This window comes from Magallana gigas, chromosome 1 (genome assembly GCF_963853765.1).
Source record: "Magallana gigas chromosome 1, xbMagGiga1.1, whole genome shotgun sequence".
In the NCBI taxonomy this organism is placed as follows: domain Eukaryota; kingdom Metazoa; phylum Mollusca; class Bivalvia; order Ostreida; family Ostreidae; genus Magallana; species Magallana gigas.
Window position 1 is genome coordinate 9668149 of NC_088853.1, and position 25233 is coordinate 9693381.

The 25233-nt window shown below is 31.5% G+C and overlaps 1 protein-coding gene across 1 annotated transcript; it reads right to left on the bottom strand.

Moving 5' to 3' along the window:
• Window positions 1-8155: 8155 nt before the first annotated feature.
• On the bottom strand, window positions 8156-25187 carry LOC117688107 (receptor-type tyrosine-protein phosphatase alpha-like). Its single transcript, XM_066082448.1, has 13 exons — window positions 25155-25187; window positions 24887-24984; window positions 24351-24479; window positions 13946-14094; window positions 13526-13661; window positions 12237-12395; window positions 11958-12051; window positions 11721-11791; window positions 11298-11432; window positions 11065-11184; window positions 10472-10620; window positions 9583-9718; window positions 8156-9328 (listed from the first exon to the last, which is right to left on the bottom strand). The coding sequence occupies exons 2-13, from the start codon at window positions 24947-24949 to the stop codon at window positions 9257-9259; spliced, it is 1413 nt and encodes a 470-aa protein (XP_065938520.1). The 5' UTR covers window positions 24950-24984; window positions 25155-25187; the 3' UTR covers window positions 8156-9256.
• Between the last annotated feature and the right edge of the window lie 46 nt (window positions 25188-25233).

Consider the following 25233-nt stretch of genomic DNA (forward strand, 5'->3'; position numbering starts at 1 on the left):
TTTCCTTTCACCTTCCAAGACTTCTTAGAACATGTCAGGGAGTATGTTTATTTGTTTAAAATGGTTGCCTGAAAATGTTGATGATCTTGCACCTGTGCTTGATCTTCAGTTATGATTATATTTTGTGCGACAGCAAGATTAATTATCTTGAATCCTTGTTTTTGGGTTGGGGGCCGGGAAGTCTGTTTATTAGTCCCCTACTGGTTTCACCGGAAGGGACTATAGCTTTCCTTTGCGTCCGTCACTCCGTCCGTCAGTCTGTCTGCCTGTCCGTCCGTCCGTCTGTCTGTCCCACTTGAGTTTTCCACACTTTTTTTCTTTCTGCGTTTGAGGAATAATATGACATTTGCTGAACAGCTTAAAGATCCAGTTTACAACTTTGTAGGGTCTGGTTATGTATTTTCGAGAAAATAATTTTTTTTTATTCCATTTTTTTTATAAAGCTAAATTGCAGTTTATACAAACATTTATAATTATCAAGTGCTAAAAGATGACATACATTGTCGCATTGAGTTCTATAAGGTATGAGTGTGCGTTGGAACTCTTTAATCTAATTTATGTTTAGACAAGTACATTGTAAATAAATTGAACCGTATGCATTAACTTCGCTCGTTTCACAATTATGAATTCTGTATTTTCAAATACCGATCTAACTATTAAAATTATTTTGGCTTTAGCTAGTTATCGTATGCAATTACAAACTTATTTATCTGTCAATACTTGTATGGTAATTATTTTTGCATTGAATGCATGACTGATTCATTGAAAAGAAAAGTAGCCATGTTTCTTCTCTTCACAGCCTAACATTAATTTCCTTTATGCATTGGAAAACATTCATAATAATGTTAATTAGAATTGCATGTTCTAATATGTGTTAATCAGCTAGTCTGGTCAACCAGCGCATTTTCATATTTGGTTCTCAGACGAAAGAAATTGATGACGTCGGGCTAATGTCGTGATAAAAATATAGGATTTTGTGGAATCTTTTAAATCTTTAAAGTTGTTTTAAGAACAATTTGCCGAGAACACATATTGATTTTTTTTTATGAATTGATTCAAAATTATCTCTTCTGTTATTGTGTTGATTAAAATTAAGTTCGTCTAAATCGTTTAAAAGTTTGGAGCATAGTTTTGAAATGCGGTTTTCAACTAAGATATGCATTTTACTATATGTTTCATTGAAATGGCGTTGCTTGGTTTTATCAGCGACACTGTGTTTGAATCACGATAACATTATTACTACGCAGACGAATATCAAATAAATTTAAGAAATAAATATCTGAAACCTATCGATCACGCGGACAAATTTTCAGGGTAGGGTTTCTCGCAAGCAGTTAACCTGCGAACTACCTTAAGCACATCTCTGCAGTTGATCATGTTGAAAAAATACAAGGTCTCTGGTATGTCTCATTTTATTGATTATATCTTGTTTATATGCCCACCGTCATCTCAGAAATGTCTCTCTGACGTAAATAACTTTGAAAACTTATGTCAAAGAAATGAAGTGCCCCTTAAGCAATCTAAAACTATGGAGAAAAAGTAGTCTCGGTACATATGATAAGCAGATTACCAGATGATAAACTTGTCAACTTGAGACAATTCATTGCAAAGACGGTACATAGAAGAAAAGTACATTTGAAGGAATTACATACTTTAATAGGCTCACTCAACCTTGCCTGCAAAGTGGTCACCTCTGGTCGTCCATTTCTTAGACGTCTTTTAGATATAACGTGTTATGTATCTGACCCATTCGGGGAAATAGACTTTACTTCTGAGAAGCTGGCAGATATAAAAGCGTAGCAACTGTTTATAGATAATATTAAAAGCAAATTTATCTGTCATCAAGATGAATGGCTGTCTTCACATAAGCTACATATGTACATAGATGTTTCGGGTTCCATTGAATATGCTGCAGTATATGGGTCAAAATGGTTTGTTGAATCTTAGTTAGATATCCATGCAAATTATCACATTTTTATTAAGGGACTTTTCCCAATTGTCCTGTTAATTGAAAATTGGGGCACACATCTCTGTAATAAAAAAAAATCTTTTTTTTTTTTACAATTAAGCAGTTTTTCAGGTAGTCATTAATATTAAAGTAAAGACTATGACCAATAGTATACACTCTATAATGCCGGTCATTTTGAATATCAAAATCATTTTCCGATAATCAAAAGTATTTTTTAATGGCTTACATTAATAAATAGGCATATGCATCAAATTGAACGGAATATCATTTTGTCCTTCTATCAAAAACACTATGTTACAAAACTATTTTGTGATGTACGGGCAGGCCTTTTGAAAGCACTGAAGTCGTTTTTTTATCGAATGGATATTGATTTTATACATATTTTACATTGCAAATCCTAAATTTTTAAACCTGTCAAATAATTCATTTTGCCAACTTTGAATGATATAATGATGATTTTTTTTTAGATTCCTTACTAAGTTCTGTCGATTTCTGATCCATACTTTTCCTCTTATCAGGTCGGTGAATTACGGAAATACAGACAACATGTATGATTTTACGTCACTTTTTATTTCGTTGAGTTTTAAAATGTATCTTCGGTAATTAAGCGAGTTGTGACAATGCAAAGAAAGATAACCCACATAGTACCATGCGATCGATTTTTTGTTCTTTCGTTTCTTCTCATTCTTGAAACATGTTTACCGTTTTTCGGTTTTCAACTTTAAAAAAAATAAGACTCTGTCATTAACAGAATTTGGAACGCTTTATATTTGAGTCAAATGGTACATCAGGTCCGAATTAAATAAACACACAAGAAATAGGCAATAGTCACGAATAGGAGAAAAGAGTAAGAAAAAAAAAAAACAATTTGATATTTTCTGATTCAGTATTTTCTGATGAGAATGACACTAATAGTCATAAAAACAAATAGATGTATGGAGGACAAATCATGAATGTGTGTATCTTTCAATACATTTCATCAAACTTCAAAATCAATGTAAACGCTATATGTTAATGATTCCAATAATGTACCAGGCTTTAATAAAAACATATTTATTTGCTATGTGTATATTCGAGTTATACCACACTGGAGTATTTAAAAAATTATCTTTTACCTTTGGGTGATTCTTATAGGTAGTAATAAAATATAACCATGAATTTAACACATCTTTCCAAAAATCATTGTTTACCTTGTGTAAGCATTCAATTACAAAACTATCACCAAAATCAAACAATTTCTGTAAAAAATCATTTCCATAAATGGTTAATAAAAAATCCATCCAAGGTTTGTGTGCTTTTGTAAACCTTTTAATCCAAGAACACTTAAGAGATGTTATAAAATTGTTAATGTCAACCATTTTCAACCCTCCTGACGAATAGTCCTGAGTAATGACTGACCTCTTAACTTTATCAATCTTAGATTTCCACAAAAATTCAAAAATAGTTTTGTTAAGGTATAAAATTGTTTCTTTCTTTGGATTTGGTAGTGATATGAATAAATGATTTAGTTTTGGAATGAGCAAACTTTTAATAACAGTAATTTTACCAATGGGAGTAAGAACCCGTCGTTTCCATTGCTGGACCATAGCTATAATTGTTGGAATTAGTGAATTATAATTCATATCGACAATATTATGAAGATCTACCGAGAACTGAATTCCTAAAACGTTAAATGTTGTTGACCCCCAATCAAATTTCCATCTTGTGTGATGATAAACCGGACCGGATTTTTTTTTTATCCAATCCAAATAATCTGTCTTAGATGTATTTATTTTAAGACCAGAAAAACTAGAAAAAAAATATATGGTTTCTAGAGCTGCAAAAAGAGATTTTGGTGAACCATCAAGGGCTAGTGAAGTGTCATCTGCATATTGTGATATCTTATGTTCATAATCGTTGATAAATATGCCTTTAATGTCTTTGTTTTGTTTAATCATTATTGCTAGGATTTCTGCACACATGATGAATAAATATGGAGCAACAGATCAGAGAACATTGGAGCAGATTTCCTGAGTCGACATGTTGCAGAATAGATTAGTTTTAAGTGCATGAACTGTTTAACTTACGACACATTTCATTTACGATAAAAAGTTACAAAGTTGTATTTTGTTCTTAGGAATGGAGGTATTGTCACAATTATGTTCCAACCATACCCCCATACTTTTGGTTGAGTTCTAGTATCTAAATTGTGTTTGAAATGTATTTCCATACTTTTGAGTTATTTATATATTTTTGCTTGCATGAGTGGTCACTGGGTGTAGTAATACTACTGGAGAAAACCTGTTTAACAGGTATTATTTTTAAATAAACTTGCTTAGTGGTTTGAAAAGTGAGGTTAGATGTATTCTGGGTGACAAGCTGTGTGGACGTGTCTGTACTCTTGGTGAGATATCTTGGGCGTTTCCCATGCTGTGTGATCTTGGGAACGGCATCCCTGTGTGGGCTTATTTGTGTGAGAGAGATACAACCCAGTAAGTGGTACATTATTTCTATTTTTATGGTTGATATTAATTCTGCATTGTGAGAAGAGTTAGACTACAGGTATGTGAAATTGTAATTTAAATAGCTGTTATGTTACGGTAGCCCAGAATTGTAATATACTGCAGCGGTGTGTTTAATGAGTCAGTATATGTATCTAATTTCAAATATGTGTATAAGAAAACTGAATATGCCACGTTGTTCGATATTTAAATAGGTGACCACGGAGTGGGCACGTGCACGTGGTGGGACAATTAATATCCAAACCAAAAACTTATGTGAGATGTCTTGTCGAATGCCATCTATTCCATCCGATAGAACTGATGTCAACAACCTCCTAATTATTGTATATTTGTAAATAAATTGTTTTTTGTTTTGTTTGACTTACAAGGACTATCCTTTTACCAGATTGGTGAAATGTTTTAATAAGAACCTATACAATTTGAATGCAATTGTGACAGGGTCTCCTTGCCTACATCCCCTTTGTACAACAAACTGTTGTGATAAATGGCTGCACTGTAAAATAGCAAGGTGGAAGTTTGTATTTAAAATCTTAATCCACTGAATAATATTATCTCCGAAGCCAAAATATTTAAGGACTTGGTATATGAATGACCACGACATAGAATCAAACGCCTTTTCAAAATCTATAAGTACTAAAAGACCAGGTATGTTTTTGAACTCGGTATAAGATAACAGGTCAAACATAAATCTAGTATTCTCTCCAATGTACCTTCCCTTGATAAATCCAGACTGTGTATCAGATATTAAATAATCCAAAAATTACCTGATTCTGAAACTAACACACCCTGAAATAATCTTATACAAAACATTCAAAAGAGTGATTGGTCTCCAGTTTTTTAAAAACTGTCTAGGTTTATCACCTTTAGGCAATAATTCCAAGCCTCTGTGAGATGGGGAGTTCCTTCTTCAGAAATATACAGTTAATGGTTGGAACAACAAAAATTTTAATATCTTTCCAAAAAAATTTAAAAAATTCAGCAGTGTACCCATCACTTCCAGGAGATTTGTTGTTCTTCATATGTTTTATGACATTCAATACCTCTTTTTCTAAGAAATCATCTTCTAAACCATTTGATAACTCCTTTTCTAACTTAGGTGAATTGTAATTAGAAATAATATTATCTAAATCAATCTTTACCAAATTTGTATCCACACTTGCATATAATTTTTCATAGTACTTTTTTACATAATCTAGTATTTCTCCTTGTTCATGTAGCATTCCAATTACCTCAGCTTCAATTTGTTTATTGTTTTGTTTAAATAATTCCTAGATTCCAATTGCAAAAATATTTTGAAGGTTTTTCGCCTTTCTCCAACCATTGGGCACGAGACCTAACCATATGCCCAAGTAACTTTTCCTTGCGTAGTTTTTCCAAAGCACTTTTTTTCATCCAAAGTATTAATATCAACAGTAGAATTTGATTCAATATACTCTATCTCCTGAATAAGCTTTTCTTCAGTGTTGTTTTTGACCTTTTTTCTATATGTTGAATAAGAAATAGTTGCCCCCCCCCTTATTTCCATCATTAACACCTAAAAGAAAAAGACTTTCGTCAATACCACTTTTACACTGAAAATTACAACTCTCTACATTGTCTAGATATTGGCTACTGACTGACTGAATAATTTATTTAACTTTTACCACATATTCTTTGTCCGACAAAAGAGTATTATTAAACTTCCAAAGCCCACGTCATTTGGTAAAAGGATTAAATTTTAACTCAAGCAAAACAATTAAGTGATCAGACCTGTAACCCGGTTTAAAAGAGCAGATTTCAACTAAATTTGACAAACTATTAGAAATAAGAAAAATATCAAGACGGCCTTGTTTCAATGGATTTTTCTTGCGCCAAGTGTAGACATTTTTATCTGGATTCAGAACTCTATAATAATCGATAAGTTGCAAATCTTCCATAATTTCTAAAACTTTACTACGAGCCTTAGGGTTATTTACTCTTGTGTAATTAAAAGTATCAAGAGAAGGATTTAGAGTTAGATTAAAATCACCACATAGTATAAAATAATCATTATCAAAATCTAGAAAATATCCCTAATATTTTCATAAAAACTAGGGGTGTCCATATGAGGCCCATATATATTTATAAGTGTTACCTTGTTTTCTTCAATGATTAGATCCAATGCAAGTAAGTTACCATCTGTGTCTTTTTTTCTCTGAGGACTTTGAATTCAAAGTTGTTCTTAAGAAGTATACAAACACCTCTTGAATTTGACATGTATGAGTTAAAGAAACATTTATATCCCCACTGAGATTCAATGAATGGTTCATGCTCAGGTATAAAATGCGTATCTTGAAGACAAATTATCGAGTATTGTTTTTGTTTGTAGTAATTAATGACATCGTTACGTTTATTTAGAGTTGCAAGCCCCTGACAGTTCACCATAGCTATTGTAATATTATCTGACTGTGGCATCGTGGAAAGTAATGAAATAAAAAACAGTGCAAAATAACATAATACAGAATGACTCAGAATTAAGCAAGTAACCACTTACCAGCCCATTATTTGACAGAAACACAGGTTATACAAGATTTTTATGATGAAAATTGTAATTATTTAGATATTGAGGAATTTAAATGTATATACAGTCTCAAGGGTATATGTACAATGCAATAAAATAGTGTAAAAACAGCAATTTTTAAGTTCTTCAAAATGGCTAATATTGACAGGACTTCTGTTAAAAGAAATCCTAATCGACGTATACCATTATTTTCCAAACAATTATACCCCATGAAAAGTGTACAAAAATGTAGTTGTTCCAATTGCTGTAACCAAATGAAAAACAGATCTAACGGATTATAATGTTGAAGATCTTACTGTATGTGACATTTTTAAGATTTGTTTTAATACTTCCAAAGATTCTTCTGTACAATGGCTTCTTCCAGTTGGCTTCTACCTTAAAAAAAATAATGTCAAAACTACTGACAGATGTGGGTTCTGTAAAAGTAATGTTGAAACTATTATACATGTTTTTATTTCTTGTGAGAAAATACATACCCTGTGGAGTGAACTTAGTTTATACATTTACAGAAAGACCTCTGAAAGAGTCGGATTTAATATGTCTAATATTATACTTGGCCAACTTCCATTGTCGTTTCATAACAAAGTCATTAATTTTATAATTGTTTATGTGAAACAATATATATTATGTTGTCTTATGTCAAATAAGATTCCATGCTTAATTGGTTTTCTTTGTCATTTAAAACTAAAATACAATACTGACAGATATGCTGCAATACACACTTGTAAATTACAACATTTTGAAAAATTATGGGATAGTTGGAAAGGTATCTTTGGTGCTGACATCTAATCTATTTTCATTATGACTATTTTTTCTATTTCTGTTTTGTCACTTTTCTTTTTTCTTTTCATGTAGGCAAGTAACCACTAAATAATACATTTAGGTGTTTTTTCATAAGTGTGGGTGTGTATGTGTGTGTGTGACTGAATGTCTTTTCTGTATGTTTGTTCCTTGAAAAAGAAATAAATTATAAAAAAAAAATTGATTCCAATAATACTCCTTAAAGTATCAGATGTATGGTTTTATAATGAGTGTGTTCTTTCCCGTCACCCTTACTCAAAGATTGGTTGAAAAATGAATACTACGCTAAGCTGGTAGTTCAAGCTCAGTTGGAATTCTATTAAGAATATATGTTTTGATAACATATTAAGTTGACAAACTACTTTTTTTGCAGAATAAAACACCGTTAGCCATGTTTTGCTCATTATTCATTTTCCGTAATTTTAGTATATTCCCGAAACAGGTACATATTGTCAAACAATTATCTAATGAAAAGGGTGTTCACCAGGTGTTTGTATTGTACTTTTTTAAATCTAATATTCCAATGAGAAAAAAATATTGATAAAAAAAACTTATCGTGTAGGTAAATAAACAATACCTACAATATAGTATATCAAAGGATAACAAACTTATCATAAGCATAGTTTATTGTTAAAAATAACATTTAAAGCTTAAAATAGTTAAAATTCTAGTATTATAACAGTTTTATAGGCTTAATATGATTAAATCAACGAACTTTAAAGTTAAACAATAAACACCACACAATCAACATTGTGCTTTAAATTGTACATGTATATTAGAGGAAATATGACACTTCCGAAAACAATTATGTTCACTAAAAAACAAATCTCAATAGTACATGGACACTAAAGTATTCAAATTGAACAATACAATTAAAATCACATTAAAGTCATTATGCCAGACAGTGGAACCTGAATATAATTTATACTTATAACAAACGATATAAACCTAAAAAAATAACTTATATTTGAATGCAAACTAAACAAATTAAAATTCAAATAGGGCTTCGATAAAGACCTAAAACTTTTTTTTTACATTCTTAGAATTGATTTGCGTACGTAGAATAGTTGTCATAACTTTGAAAACCATATATTAGTAATAAGAGAATGTGCTTTAAAAAAATAGAATAATATTCATTCCTTAAACATGGAAACATGGTTAATTTTATCAAACAGGTTGTAAAACAAAGAAAACATTGTTTAGTAAAATATTGCTATTAAAACACTTATAGATTCCTTAAATCAACATATCAGTTAAAATTCAAAACGGTTAGAATCTGTTAACAAGTTTACTCTTTAAACAATCATATTCATACAAATTCAAGCTCAAAACAATCGTTATATCAGCACAAAACCACAAAAACAGAAATTGAACAAGATTGTTACAGTTACACATATACTCTATAGGAATTCTCCAGTGTTTGTTGTAGGGTTTTACAATGTCTACTTAACAGTTTCCATAAACGCAGTCATTGAGGAGAAATTCCGCTATGGCGTCGTGGCAAAGTTGGTACTCCTCCTAAAGAAGCAAAAGAATGGTATCAATAATTTATCAGTGATATTTACGTAACAAACGAAATCAATTTATTGCGATCCAATTCATTCAACGACAGTCTTAATGTGCAGTTAACAAAACAACACTGGTTGTAAGCTCATGTTCACTGAACAATTCCAACATAATTTTCGGTAAAGGGTTAAACTAGCAAAATTAAATTAATATTTGGCATGGCCCATGGCCCTTAGTTTACAGTTGTCATGACACATTGTACACACCACAGTGGAGACACACTCCGGTCTACGTATCTGGATCTGACGTACAGCTGTAAAGATGTCCACCTCTCTGTCCATGGAGATCTGTTCCAACACGTTGTATACAACACAGAATGGACCACAGCGTGTAGCTCCATCTCTAGAAACACATTATAAGCATGAAATATAAAAAGAGAAAGTTTCCACATTTCTCTCACATAAAAAATGTGAATGTATTCTGTACACTTTTTAAGTTTTGAATACATTTGTTTCTGTAAATATGATTTTTTTTGGGCAAAGTGTAATAGATAGTTCGAGACATTTTGTGATTGTGAATGCCGTTTCAATTGCAGTTCTATTTCATCTTACAAAATTGGTCATTAAACGTTTTTACAATATTCCTGATACAATGTTATTTTCATAGTCAGAGTCTTTACAAGAACTAGTATTAAAAAAAAACAATCCATTGTTAGTGCAGTGGATCTCTTTGTCCCTTTTATAGCCAAACTGTGCCAACGAAATGGACATATTTTTTTCTTAAATGTGACACTTTGCACTTTTTGCAAAAATATGAACAATTTCACTACTTTCAAAATATAAAAATCATCTTGAATCGCTGTAAACGACTGTTATTTTACAGTAAATGATTGAACAAAATAATATTGAAGGACATTTTATTTTATAGCGGAAGGTCAAAATTAAAAAAAAATTTCCTCATTTATTAGAAATCAAACTGATACGCGTGTCTTTGTAACAATTATTATTTTAAACGTATTGTTATATTTATCAATTATTTTGCATGATACAAAAGTGTACTTATTATTAATCATTTCTTGAAAACAATGGGTATTCACTGAATACAGGTAGATACAGAAAGAAAGAATGAAGACTGGTGTGATATTGTTTACGTTACCTTGACAGAACGAGGACTCGGCCCTTTTGGTCAGACTTTTCAGTCTTTACTGCCTTAACTACATCCAAAAGTACTCTTTTGTCCCCCTTTTTCAATCTCTCACCCCAAGTCGGGCATTCCAGAAGAGTGATATCCATTTCATTGAAGCCCTTAAAATTAGAAATGTACAATTGAGAATAAATAGAAGTGTTATTTGTTTCGAAAATCTTATTAAAGTTTAAATCTCTATTTTTTATAATCATTACTGTTTTAATGTAAAATACTTTATGGGCTTGAATCCAAATGTATTTTCAAAAATAAATACTGAGTAAAAAAAATTGTGAATTCATTTAGACGTCTGGAACATTCTAATTGCCGTTGATGGGTCAAGACGGTCTGTTTTGACAAGAGTTGAACATTCCTCTGATTAGATAGGTGAAGTGTTAAATATAATATTCTTTTACTTTTACAGTTTCAACAAAAGGCATTGCATTTTTGCAGCTAAGAATGCAAAGATCCATAACTCAATAACTGCACTAAAAATAGTTACTTAGCATTACGGCGTAATGTGTTGGTTTGAATTTTATTTGAATTGAAATAAAGGAAAATGAAACCGTCGGTTGTATGTTGAGTCTGGTCATTTTGACGTTATTGTTCCTTTTTGATGACATATTCTTGACGTAGAAGATCCCGTCGAATTTGTGTTGATTTTCTGGTGGAAACCATTTGGATGTCTGTCAAAAAATTGGAAATAAGAATACACATAGAGTCCATTATTAGAAAGAGAAAGACATCACAACCAGACAGACAGGTAGATAAATAGATTGATGAAATATTTCGTCCATACCGATTCAATGTCCTTGAGTGGACACAGGAAGACGACAACACGTGCGTCAAAGTCCTTGATCAGTCTGAGAAAGTCCTCAGTGGTGTCTGAAAGAGGATACTGGGCGCTGATCAGGGATTCCTTCTCCAGATATGACTAAAGAAGATATACATAGAATAATGAAGTGTAAGTGACAAAGAAGTTAGGTATGACAATATCTACCATATTAGGCAACGTTTTATACTAATCCTTGAAATTCTAAATTAAGTGCAAAATATTACGCCATAAAAGCTATAAAATAGTGTTTAATGACAAGAATATTTTGTACTGAGTGTGTATGGAATGTACATGGTCTTTATGTGACTGCTGTTAACCAATAATACCCTTACGCATAAACAGAGGGTACGATTTGCACAGTAAATATATTTATGTGCTTTTATTAACCTGAATAAGTACAGCATTGTAGTAAGTGTTATAGCCCTTCATATAGTACAGATGACACATGAACTCCTCAACTGCAACAACATAGGATAGATTGTATTATTAAATAAACATTAATCTATTGTTATGTGAATTATTATTTTAAAGACAAAAACGATTCAGTGTATCAGATAGACAAAATCTTTAAGCTTTCAATCTTCAATGAAATAAATACAACGTTTACAAACAATATCATGTTACCAGGAAGTACGCTTTCTGTGTAGTTAGCTGATATCTGAGCCCGACCAGATATGTAATCTTGCTGTGTATACTCCTTTCTCAAGGACAGTAACTCCTACAATTATTTCTTAATATCAAGAGAGAAATGGATATTCAAGAAGCAACGGATTGCATTTTTTTTCAAATCAATAACTGCAATGATAAAATATATGTTTCAAATATGAATTGTTTATTCAATAATAAAGTTATATTTTTGGGAAAGATTATTTGTTGTCAATATAAATCACAATTTAGATTAACCTCAAGTTCAGAAGACAAGGATTTCTTCTGTGAAATGTCTCCACAATTTGTATAACAAGTCTGTTTTTGGTATTCTCCTAAAAACTTCTCTGATTCCAAACATTTTTTTTGGCCGTAAAATGCGTCCTTCAGTGCGATGTAAAGCAATTTGTACTGGTCCTAAAAGTATGTTTTGGTTAGATAAATATAAGTTGTTCGTTAAATTGTAAATTAAAAAATCAATATGCTTTTAATTATGAAATAACATTCTAATCAATAACGAAAAACAACAGCTTATTAATCAAATTGAATAAACAAAATGTTATTTTGCCAAAAAAAGATTTGCTGATTTGATCTAGAACAAAAATGACATCATTTATAAGATTCCGACTAACACTTTTTCATTCGCTGTACGAGATACATTTGTCATCTGAAAAACTGCGTTTCAAGTGATTCAATATCAGATAGGTCACTGGAGGAAATAATATAATTATTCATAAGACAAATGTGAGAGGAAGCTTTTAATGATAAATATTTTGGGTTTTCCTTTATGAAAGCAAAGGTAACTTCCTTGATTTCATACAGGATTTATTATGTTTGTTCTATCACCCAATTAATACCGCGTAAACAACATGCCTCTTACATAATGTGTATTTGTATTGTTAACAATAGGAAGTATTTTATACATTTTGAGAACAAATGATCAATATCTTGTCAATAAGGACATCATTTATAAGGAAATTTTATATAACAAATCATCGTTTCTTCCGCTAAAAGAGCAAAGTAAACACATTTAAACTGTGCTAAAAACTTTTTTTTCAATACGGCTATTCAGTAGGAGGCGACAAGGAAGGAATTATACCCAACTTTTAGATATCATTTTTCTTCCGAGCGTAACTATGTGTGTATTAATAAATTTTAAGATCATAAATTTCTGGAAAATATGTACTTATTGTACTATATATTGATATTGAATTATTTCTTAAAAACTGAATTCTTTCATGCGCGTTTTTCTATTACTGTGCAAAAGGTTGAAAACCACTTAAGATAAATAATAATTTAAATTTTCAAAATAAACAGGCGACCATGATGAATTTATAAGAATATCTTGATTAAGGATAAAACAAAGATTTGTTGAATAGTTATTTTTCGAGTATAATGTTTCATGATCCTTACAAATAAACGTTGACTATTATAAAAACAAAAACGGATATAAATGTTTTCCATTTTACATTTCTTTATCAGATTTATAAAAAATTGTAAATATTTTTTTGACTTTTTGAATTAGTTGTAGCTATGAAAGATCCTACATCTCCCTGTATCATGTTCATCCGGTCCTTCCTCATTGTCCTGACGTACATCGGGACATTGATTTTACCAGTTGTCTTCCCTTCCCGGTAGAGGGCGTCCAACGCAATGTACGTCCCAGTTCTACCAACTCCCGCACTACAAATCCAAATTACATGGTTCAAATGTGGTTGTTTTTAGATCAATGCGTTTTTGTAATCATGATGAATATCATTACTTCATCTGTATGTTTTTCATTCCAATGCCATGTTATATTTGAAACATTGCAACTTTATTTTTTTTTTTGGGGGGGGGGGGGTGTATTTTTTTAATGCCATACTTTTAAATTGATTCATTGTAATGTATTTATTTAAAAGTATTTTGCTATATTGTCCTTTTTAAACAAGAGCATATTTAATCTCTCTTATTTTCTACACTTTTACCTGCAGTGTACCACTGTGTACTTTCCAGCCGAGTTCGCGGTGGCTCTGATCACGTGACGATGAAACACGACCAGACTGAGGGGGTCGGCCACTCCGTGGTCTGACCACGTGGTGTAGTGGAACATCGTCACCTGACGGTCTGTTCTGGTCTACAACAGATGCGGATAAAATTTGGAAATAAAGATATCAAATATGCCATGTATGAAATGATTTTCTGTAAAATCAAAAACATACGTATTTCATCAAGGTGAATAGATCATTGGCAATAACAGTCGGCAATGATCTACTTATCACAAACAACCTTTTTTCTTTCGCATTATGCCATAAGGAAAAGAGTACGCAACATTTTGGTGTTTTGTTGGACCTCCTTCGTGTCATTTTAAACACAAACGTAGCGAATGTAGCTATAGGGGCGTAAGATACAAAACCTGTTCTGTATAAAACTATACATATTTTTTTTTTAATTTTAAATCTGATAGAAAATACTAAAAGGGGTTAAGATTTTAAAGTCAACAGTCGTTTTCTACTTAAAAATTGTGACAATAATCAGTAACAAGATCAAAGGATCACACAGCTCACCGTATCATCGGCCATACGTCTTTTCAAAGAAGCTTACTCTATTTATGTGAATGTTATTTAGTTGTCATTGTAACAACAACAAAAAATCGGGATGAAATAACTTATAGAATGATATTGCATATTGTAGCAATTTAGAGTTCTAAATTAAAATATTTAAAAAATAATAATAATAAGATTCTATCCACACTCTTCTATACTGATTTTCAAACTCTCCTTAGACCCAATTTAAGTTTTTAGGGGATACAACTCATATAATTCTATAATACACTACTATATATTTATTGAACATCTTCCTGGGGTTCATGTCCAAAAGTCACAATCTGGAATCTTCACTAATCATCTGGAATTATTGCATAGGTAATCATAACATGGTGTGGCATTGCAATTTTCGAGAAGATATACAAAAATAATAATATTAGCTTTTTGTTCAACATTTCCACAAATTATAGCCTTTTAGTTCTTCATAAAAAAAATATGTACAGTGTCAATCAGGTCCAACATAACAGTAAGTAAATCTCAACTAATCATGGTTTTACTTTTTGGGTTTACACCCGGTGTACTCCGGGTTTACTATAGTGAAAGCAGAGTAAACCCAAAGTAAACATATAAGTGACCCACAGAGTAAACCCCGAGCAGAAGTTTATCCATGACAGTGGACGGTACTTGTGTATTTAGACTATACAATGTGCAGATATCACACGCAGTGAGATAATACGATAAACAAAAAGTGTGATTCACACTTTAGTGCGTACGGTGGACCCTAAAAGCAAACCTTGAGTAAACCCAATGTAAACCCTGAGTAAAGCTAAAGTTCACGCCAAGAGAAGGCAAATTTTGAATAAGCAGACCAAGAGTAAACCCCGATTAAACCCCGAAACCCGGTTAAGTTCGGGTTTACTCTGATGTTTGATTTGGTTTGATTAGAACTGTAAGTGTCGTTTTCTTCTTTTGTCTATTTCAAAAATAGGGTCAATATTTGAACTCATATTTACCTTTTCAACTGAAAGCAAGTGATAAAGTTTAGATATCACATGTTATTTGTTTGTTGAGGAGAATATGTTTAAACTACACCACACTATTTTCACTTATTCCAAATTATCTCAACTATTTAAAGAGGACCTGTTCTTTCACTTTAAGAAACTTGAAACTTGAAAGTCCATCCCGTAAGGAAATATCGAAGTATCAGTGGTATCTCTGAAAAAGAAATCTTATTTTTTCGATGTTTCCGTTTCCGCATCGTTTTACATGAAAATATAAATTAGCAAATATTGTTTTTCATCTTTATTTGAATGTGTTAAACTTTTGTTAAAGTGTGTTCGAATATGCATCAACAATTATGGATGTCCATTTTCGACAAAAACACATATTTTTTTTTTAGCATAAGAACATGTGTTTTGTAAAATTATAATTGAATTTTAAAAAATTGGCTTTGAAAATGCAAACAAATTTCTAGATACAAATAAATGTGAAAAAAATCAGAACTTAAACTCGCTTTGTTAAATAGGATTTTTGACCATGACAGGCCTTTGTAATCAATTCATTAAAATGACTTGTAGATCGCAGGGGCCGTGTGCAAATTACTTTTTTTCGACACATACTTTCTATAAGAAAGTGATATATGCACAGTGTCACTATAATAAGCATTTACTTACTTACATTAATGAAATTCGTACCAAAAGTAGTATAATGAAATTAGAACTAAAAAGTAAAATGATAGTAGTAAAATAGCAAAAATAGCAAAAATAATGATCAAAAAAAAGATGACGTACATGATATGTTTGGTTGAACAAATATCTAGCAATAGAAAGAATGATTCAGTTAGCTAAATTAATGTTTTTACGAAAATATTGTTTTAAAAAACCATTCAAGAAAACATTAGTTGATCATTTTACATACTATTATTTGAAATAGTGTGATACCATATTTATTCAGCTGTGCCAACATGTTTAGAAATATTGATATTTGTTTCTTTTTAGTCAAAACTGTTACAGTTACAAAATGATATACATTTGAAATATCCAATCTATGATTAAATGACAATTTAAGTCAATATTTTACTAAAACAGATTCTACATAAATAACAGAAACAGATGTTTGTAGTTTCTATACACATATACACATTTTGAGAAGAAAAAACCCATAAATCTCGAAATAAGTATTTATTAAATTTGATTCATGCTTTCCCAATTTGATAAAGCAAGATCTATGATTTCTTAAAGCACGTTTTCCTACAAAGTCTCATTTGATTGGTGCTTTAAGACATAAGGGGCGTTATAGTGTGCATATATTTTTTTTTCAATTAAAATACTAATCCAAATTTTCATATCACCGAATTTATTTAAGGGCGTGTGCTTAGAGTTTCTAACATATGTCATCACATCTACAAATTTGCAAAATGTATGCATGTATAGCAGACAATATCAGTGTTAAGATGACAGGGAACGCTACTGGTCGAAATAGGTATTCATAGGGTAAGATATTCATGTTTATCACCGCGTGTAGTGTGGATTAGAAACACGGGATGGACTCGACTTTCAGACAAAGTAAGTATATTATTCCATATTGTGTGTACATTTCATTAAAAAAAGATCGAATATAAGCACCATTTATTTCAGTAACTCATTTTGACGATCTATGTACAATGTAACTTACACCTTGAAAACTGTAAACTATTGGAATATTTTGTCAAAATCATATTTTTCATTTACAGTATATACTCATGAAATACTTTATTTACTTTTTCTGTACAGAACAAAGATGGAATTTTCCTTCCATCACGAGCACATAATACCTATGAACTATTATTTAAAAACAAAACAACAGATGTACGGTAAATTCTGTTCGAATAACAATTTATTACTATTCCTATATAAGTTTTTCTTCAGAAAAACTACATTTTTTCATATATTTCTTTTTCTAAATCTTTACTAACACAACTAGAATCTTGCTATGTTTCTTCATTAACAAAAATTTCTTTTGAAAACGTTAAGCATTGTATTGCACAATCATATATCACAGATTTCTGTATCTGTTCTACTAGCAAACAGTTGTATAGTGTGGTTGTTCTTTATTCGTGTCGATTTATTACTTAGTTTGACGTAAAAACCTAGTTCTAGTTTTAATCAAATTCAATGTATTGTACAAATTATTTCGATATCAGTCATTGAGTGTTACTATTAACATTATATTGACTGATAAATATTTTAGACATCCAAGCAGCTCTAAAAATGTTATCCTGTATAATTATCATTGTTATTAGGGTCTTCCGTTTCCAACGGAAGACCCTCTTGTTATTCTACGGTTTCTTTTTCTTTATTAGGGTCTTCCGTTTCCAACGGAAGACCCTCTTGTTATTCTACGGTTTCTTTTTCTTTATTAGGGTCTTCCGTTTCCAACGGAAGACCCTCTTGTTTTTCTACTGTTTCTTTCTATTATTATTATTGTTAACATTCTTTTTCTGCCTTCTTTAAAGCTTTATTTCTCAAAAACTAATCGCCCGATTTGCACGAAATTTTCCAGACTTATAGGACATCGGAGGGGATAAATGTTTTTAGTAAAAAAATTTGTTGACGTCACTTCCGGTTTCAGATATTGACGATTTTATAAATTTTTAAGGGTCATTTTGTCCACGCATCTCCTCCATAACTAATCGAGATAGAAGCTTGAAATTTTCAGGGATTGTAGATGAATGTCTGTAGATGTACCTCCCTGATTTCAATTATGAAAATTGCTCAAGGCCTCGAAGCTCGCCTGAACCTGAAAATTAGCACCAAATTTTTTCACGAAATTTTCGCACATTTTCTGTAATATCTTTTGATGTATAAATATTTTGTTAACACATGTAATGCAAAAGTTGTTTAATTTTGCAAGACCTTTAATTTGATATCAAGAAAAAGGGGCTGGTCCCTCAAATTAGGGGCCAAGATGGCTCTAAAGTCTTCTTACAATAACTTTTTACTGAACAATATTTTGTTATTAATTATAGAAGCAAAAATGTTCACTGTACAGCTGTTTATCTATTCAGTACAATACCTTAGTCATATGTTACGTAATTAGGGGTTTCAAGGGGCCAGAAGTTGAAAAAATTGATCATTAATATCAGAAAAAGGAGAAATATTTTGAATAACACTGTAGAACAAAAGTTGTTTAAAATAATGTTCTCAACAATACGGAAACTAAAATGTTGTTGTTGGTGGTCCCGGTAAGGAGTTTAAGGGTCGGCCCCTAAAACACATTTATACAGATATCTTGAGAAAGGTTAACAATTCGTGAACACTTGTTGAACAAAATATGTTTATATTTGCAAGACCTTTAATTTGATATCAAAAAAGGGGCTGGCCCCTCATATCAGGGGCCAAGGGGGCTCTAAAGTCTATTTATAATAACTCTTTACTGAAAAATATTTTGTTATTATTTATAGAAGCAAAAATGCTCATTGTACAGCTGTTTATCTATACAGTATCATACCTAAGTCATATGTTACGTAATTAGGGGTTTCAAGGGGCCGGAATTCAAAAATTTGATCATTAATATCTGAAAAAGGAGACATATTTTTAAAAGTTATGTAGATCAAAAGTTGTTCAAAATAATGTTCTGAACAATATGATACCATAAGTTTTGTTGTTAGTGGCCCCGGTAAAGAGTTAAAGGGTCGGCCCCTAAAATACAGTTGTTTAGATATCTCGATAACGGTTAACCATTCGTGAACATTTATAGAGCAAAATATGTTTGAATTAGCGAGACCTTTTATTTGATATCAAGAAAAAGGGGCTGACCCCTCAAATTAGGGGCCAAAAGGGCTATTAAGTCTTTTTATAATAACTCTTTTCTCACCAATAATTTGATATTAATCATAAAGCAACAAAGAGGCCTTTGTTATGCTTAATTTAAAACAGAAATCCGTTTTAAAATCGGACAATGCATTACAATAGTATTGGGATTTAAAAATTGAGTTTTCCGGAAATTTTGATTCCACGTTCTTGGTTAAGAAAATAGCGTTATGTTCAAAGTAAAATTGTTTAGTCGTACTTGAACACATTCGGATTTTTTTGTTAAGTCGTTCTTGAAATCAGAAAGGTTTTTGTAAAGTCGTCCTTAAAATCATTCGGATTTTGTTAAATCGTACCAGGAATAATTCGATTTTTTTCATCTTTTTATTATCGTTACTCTTGTTATTGGTTTAAGAGCTCTGCTTCTTACAGGAACTTCCAGCTTTACTTCCGACGTTAACGGAAGACCCACTCGTTGCTTTGCAACGAGCTTTGCTCTAGTTCTTATTATTCTTTTTTTTCTTTTTCTGACTTTTTTGGAGCGTTATTTCTCAAAAACTACCCAACCGATTTGCACGAAATTTTTAGGAGTAATAGAACATCATCGTAGCTACGTATTATTAAATTTTAACACGATGACGTCACTTCCGGTTTCAGATATAGACGATTTGAAAATTTTTAAGGGTCATTTTGTCCACGCATCTCCTCCGAAACTAATCAAGATAAAAGCTTCAAATTTTCAGGGATTGTAGATGAATGTCTGTAGATGTACCCCCATGCTTCCAATAATGAAAATTGCTCAAGGCCTCGAATCTCGCCTGAACCTGAAAATTGGCACCACATTTTTCCACGAAATTTTTGCACATTTTCTGTAATGCCTTTCGATGTGCACATAATTTGTTAAAACATGTAATGCAAAAGTTGTTTCAATTTTCACGAGCTTTCCTTTGATATCAAGAAAAAGGGGCTGACCCCTCAAATTAGGGGCCAAGGGGGCTCTAAAGTCTTCTTACAATAACTCTTTACTGAACAATAATTTGTTATTGATTATATAAGCAAAAATGTTCATTGTACAGCTGTTTATCTATACAGTAACATACTTAAGTCATATGTTACGTAATTAGGGGTTTCAAGGGGCCAGAAGTTCAAAACTTTGATCATTAATATCTGAAAAAGGAAAAATATTTTGAAAAGCAATGTAGAACAAAAGTTGCTTAAAATGGTGTTCTTGTCAATATGCTACCTTAAATGTTTTTGTTTATGACCCCATTTAGGAGTTAAAGGGTCGGCCCCTAAAACACATTCGTACAGATATCTCAAGAACAGTTAATAATTCTTGAACACTTGTTGAACAAAATATGTTTATATTAGCGAGACCTTTTATTTGATATCAAGAAAAAGGGGCTGGCCTCTCACATTAGGGGCCAAAAGAGCTCTAATGTCTTTTTACAATAACTCTTTACTGAACAATATTTTGTTATTAATTATAGAAGCAAAAATGTTCATTGTACAGCTGTTCATCTATACAGTACCATACCTAAGTCATATATTACGTAATTAGGGGTTTCAAGGGGCCAGAACTCAAAACTATGATCATTTATATTTGAAAAAGGAAAAATATTTTGAAAAGCAATGTAGAACAAAAGTTGTTCAAAATAATGTTCTGAACAATATTAAACCAAAATTTTTGTTGTTAGTGGCCCCGGTAAGGGGTTAAAGGGTCGGCCCCTAAAACACATTTGTACAGATATCTCGAGAACGGTTTACAATTTATGAACACTTGTAGAACATAATATGTTTATATTAGCGAGACCTTTAATATGATATCAAGAAAAAGGGGCTGGCCCCACAAATGAGGGGGTACAAGGACTATTAAGTCTTTTTATGATAACTCTTTTCTGACCAATAATTTGATACTTATTATAAAGCAACAAAGCAGCTTTTATTAAACTTAATTAAAAACTGAAATCCGTTTTAAAATCAGACGATGCATTACAGAGATACCGAGGTTTAAAAATTGATTTTTCCGGAAATTTAGTTTCCGCGTCTTTGGTTTAAAAAATAGCGTAATGTTTATAGTAAAATTAACTCGTACCAAAAATTAAGTTGTTAAGTCGTACTTAAACACATTCGGATTTTTTTGTTAAGTCGTTCTTGAAATCAAAAAGGTTTCTGTTAATCGTGCTTAAAATCATTCGGGTTTTGTTAAGTTGTATCAGGAATAATTCGATTGTTTTCATCTTTTTATTTTAGTTACTCTTGTTATTGGTTTAAGAGCTCTGCTTCTTACAGGAACTTCCAGCCTTGCTTCTGACATTATCGGAAGACCCACTCGTTGCTTTGCAACGAGCTTTGCTCTAGTTTTTTTCTTTTTTCTTTTTTTTCTGACTCCTTTTCGGCTTCATAACTCAAAAAGTTTTCAACTAATTTCAATGAAACTTTCAGACTTTATGTGCAATTACAATTCCTCAATGATATTAAAGTTTCCATAACAACGTCACTTCTGTTTTAACGTTACGTCATTTTTAAAGTTTTAAAAAAGTCATTTTGTCCGCGGCATTTCTCAAAAATGCTTTCAGATAGAGTCTTGAAATTTTCCGTGGTTATGAACTTGGCAATTTACATGTGCAATAAGGCTGGAAATAAAAATCCGTCACTTCCTGTCGAAACCGGAAGTGAATCAAATTTTTCGAAAAAATAAATTTTCTGATCAAATAGAAAAAGTATACGTATTTTGTAGAGCTTAATAAGCTGAATCTAACACTGAAATTTGTTTTAAAATCGGACGATGCATTACAGAGATATCGGGGTTTAAAAATTCATTTTTCCGGAATCTTTGATTCCGCGTCCTTGGTTTAAAAAATAGTGTAATGTTCAAAGTAAAATAAACTCGTACCAAAAATAATTGTTAAGTCGTACTTGATCACATTCGGATTTTTTTTGTTAAGTCGTTCTTGAAATCGGAAAGGTTTTTGTTAAGTCGTACTTAAAATCATTTGGATTTTGTTAAGTCGTACCAGGAATAATTCGATTTTTTTCATCTTTTTATTTTCGTTAATCTTGTTATTGGTTGATGAGATCTGCTTCTTACAGGAACTTCCAGCTTTACTTCCGTCATTAACGGAAGACCCACTCGTTGCTTTGCAACGAGCTTTGCTCTAGTTATTCTTTTTTTTCTTTTTCTGACTTTTTTGGAGCGCTATTTCTCAAAAACTATCCAACCGATTCGCACAAAAATTACCGGGACGGATAAAGCATGATCGGCGCTACATATTAATAAATTTTTAATTGATGACGTCACTTCCGGTTTCAGATATTGACGATTTTGTAAATTTTTAAGGGTCATTTTGTCCACGCATCTCCTCCAAAACTAATCAAGATAGAAGCTTGAAATTTTCAGGGATTGTAGATGAATGTATGTAGATGTACCCCCATGCTTCCAATTATGAAAATTGCTCAAGGCCTCGAAGCTCGGCTGAACCTGAAAATTAGCACCACATTTTTTCACGAAATTTTTGCACATTTTCTGTAATATCTTTTGATGTATAAATATTTTGTTGTTTAATTTTGCAAGACCTTTAATTTGATATCAAGAAAAAGGGGCTGGCCCCTCAAATCAGGGGCCAAGATGGCTCTAAAGTCTTCTTACAATGACTCTTTACTGAACAATATTTCGTTATTAATTATAGAAGCAAAAATGTTAATTGTACAGCTGTTTATCTATTCAGTACCATACCTTAGTCATATGTTACGTAATTAGGGGTTTCAAGGGACCAGAAGCTCAAAACTTTGATCATTCATATCAGAAAAGGGAGAAATATTTTGAATAGCACTGTAGAACAAAAGTTGTTTAAAATAATGTTTTCAACAATACGAAAGCTAAATTTTTTTTGTTGATGGCCCCGGTAAGGAGTTAAAGGGTCGGCCCCTAAAACACATTTATACAGATATCTTGAGTAAGGTGAACAATTCCTAAACACTTGTTGAACAAAATATCTTTATATTTGCAAGACCTTTAATTTGATATCAAGAAAAAGGGGCTGGCCCCTCATATTAGGGGCCAAGGGGGCTCTTAAGTCTTTTGATAATAACTCTTTACTGAAAAATATTTTGTTATTAATTATAGAAGCAAAAATGCTCATTGTACAGCTGTTTATCTATACAGTATCAAACTAAGTCATATGTTACGTAATTAGGGGTTTCATGGGGCCAGAAGTTGAAAACTTTGATCATTAATATCTGAAAAAGGTGAAATATTTTGAAAAGCAATGTAGAACAAAAGTTGTTCAAAATAATGTTCTTAACAAAATGATACCAAAAATATTGTTGTTAGTGGCCCCGATAAGTGGTTAAAGGGTCAGCCCCTAAAACACAGTTGTTTAGATATCTCGATAACGTTTTACAATTTGTGAACACTTGTAGAACAAAATATGTTTAAATAAGCGAAACCTTTTATTTGATATCAAGAAAAAGGGGCTGACCCCTCAAATTAAGGGCCAGAAGGGCTATTAAGTCTTTTTATAATAACTTTTTTTCTCACCAATAATTTGATCTTAATCATTAAGCAACAAAGAAGCTTTTTTATGCTTAATTTTAAACTGAAATCCGTTTTAATATCTGACGATGCATTACAATAAAATTGAGTTTTCCGGAAATTTTCAGTCCACGTTCTTGGTTAAGAAAATAGCGTAATGTTCAAAGTAAAATTAAGTCGTACCAAAAATAATTGTTAAGTCGTACTTGAACACATTCGGATTTTTTTGTTAAGTCGTTCTTGAAATCAGAAAGGTTTTTGTTAATTCATACTTAAAATCATTCGGATTTTGTTTAGTCGTACCAGGAATAATTCGATTTTTTTCATCTTTTTATTATCGTTACTCTTGTTATGGGTTAAAGAGCTCTGCTTCTTACAGGAACTTCCAGCTTTACTTCCGACATTAACGGAAGACCCACTCGTTGCTTTGCAACGATCTTTGCTCTAGTTTTTGTTATTATTGTAACAATTTCCACAATATTTCTTATATTGCTCATACAATATTTAATTGTTGGTGTTTTACCGATTTGTTGTGTATCTTGAATCGCCTGATGATGTACTCAGCGTAGGTTTTCTCTTCAAGATGTCTGACAGTCAAGGTCCCTCCTTGTAGTTTATCATTAATATCTGGCCAGTACTGGGCACATTTATTCTAACATAATGAAAAATATTTACTTAATGCTTATATGTGAATAAAAAAAAGAGACATCATCATGTTCATCTCATTAAAGTTAATGAAAAGCTTAACTTAAAATCTGAAATCTTTAAAGAATCTTTATATTAAAGTGGCCCTTAAACGAAAAAAACCATCATGTTGTGATTCCTTTGACATTCACATGTTTTCCACTTCTAAAAAAACTAGCCGATCAGTTTGACATTAAGTGTATTTAACAGTAACAAATATTGATAACTTTTAAACTATCAACTAATTGTATGTTTTGGGGATATTAATATACATGTCAAAACGCAGTTTTTTAGTCGATGTATTCATTTTAACAGGAACAATATAAGTAAGAAGGATTATAGACATCTTTGAAAATGTAAACGTTCTGTGTTTACCTTTGTCCCCTCCGTTAGGTTGGTCAAACAGACAATGTTACACACTTCCTCCTGCCAAACCATTATCCAAAAATCTGCTATTGTTTTTGGCTTTGGACCTTTTAAAGATCAATAAGATAATAAGATTAAAGATAGAATATTAGCATAAATATTGCAAATATAAGAATACCATTCTAATAATAATAATAATTATGAAAAGTAGTAAACCTTCATGGGATGAAATATTAAATTAAATATGTAAAAAAAATTATTTTTAAAAAGTCGTAACCCTGGGTGGCAATGTATGTCCGCCTTTGTCTTGTATCCTATTAAATGCAAAATAAGACATTTATATGAAGGACATATTA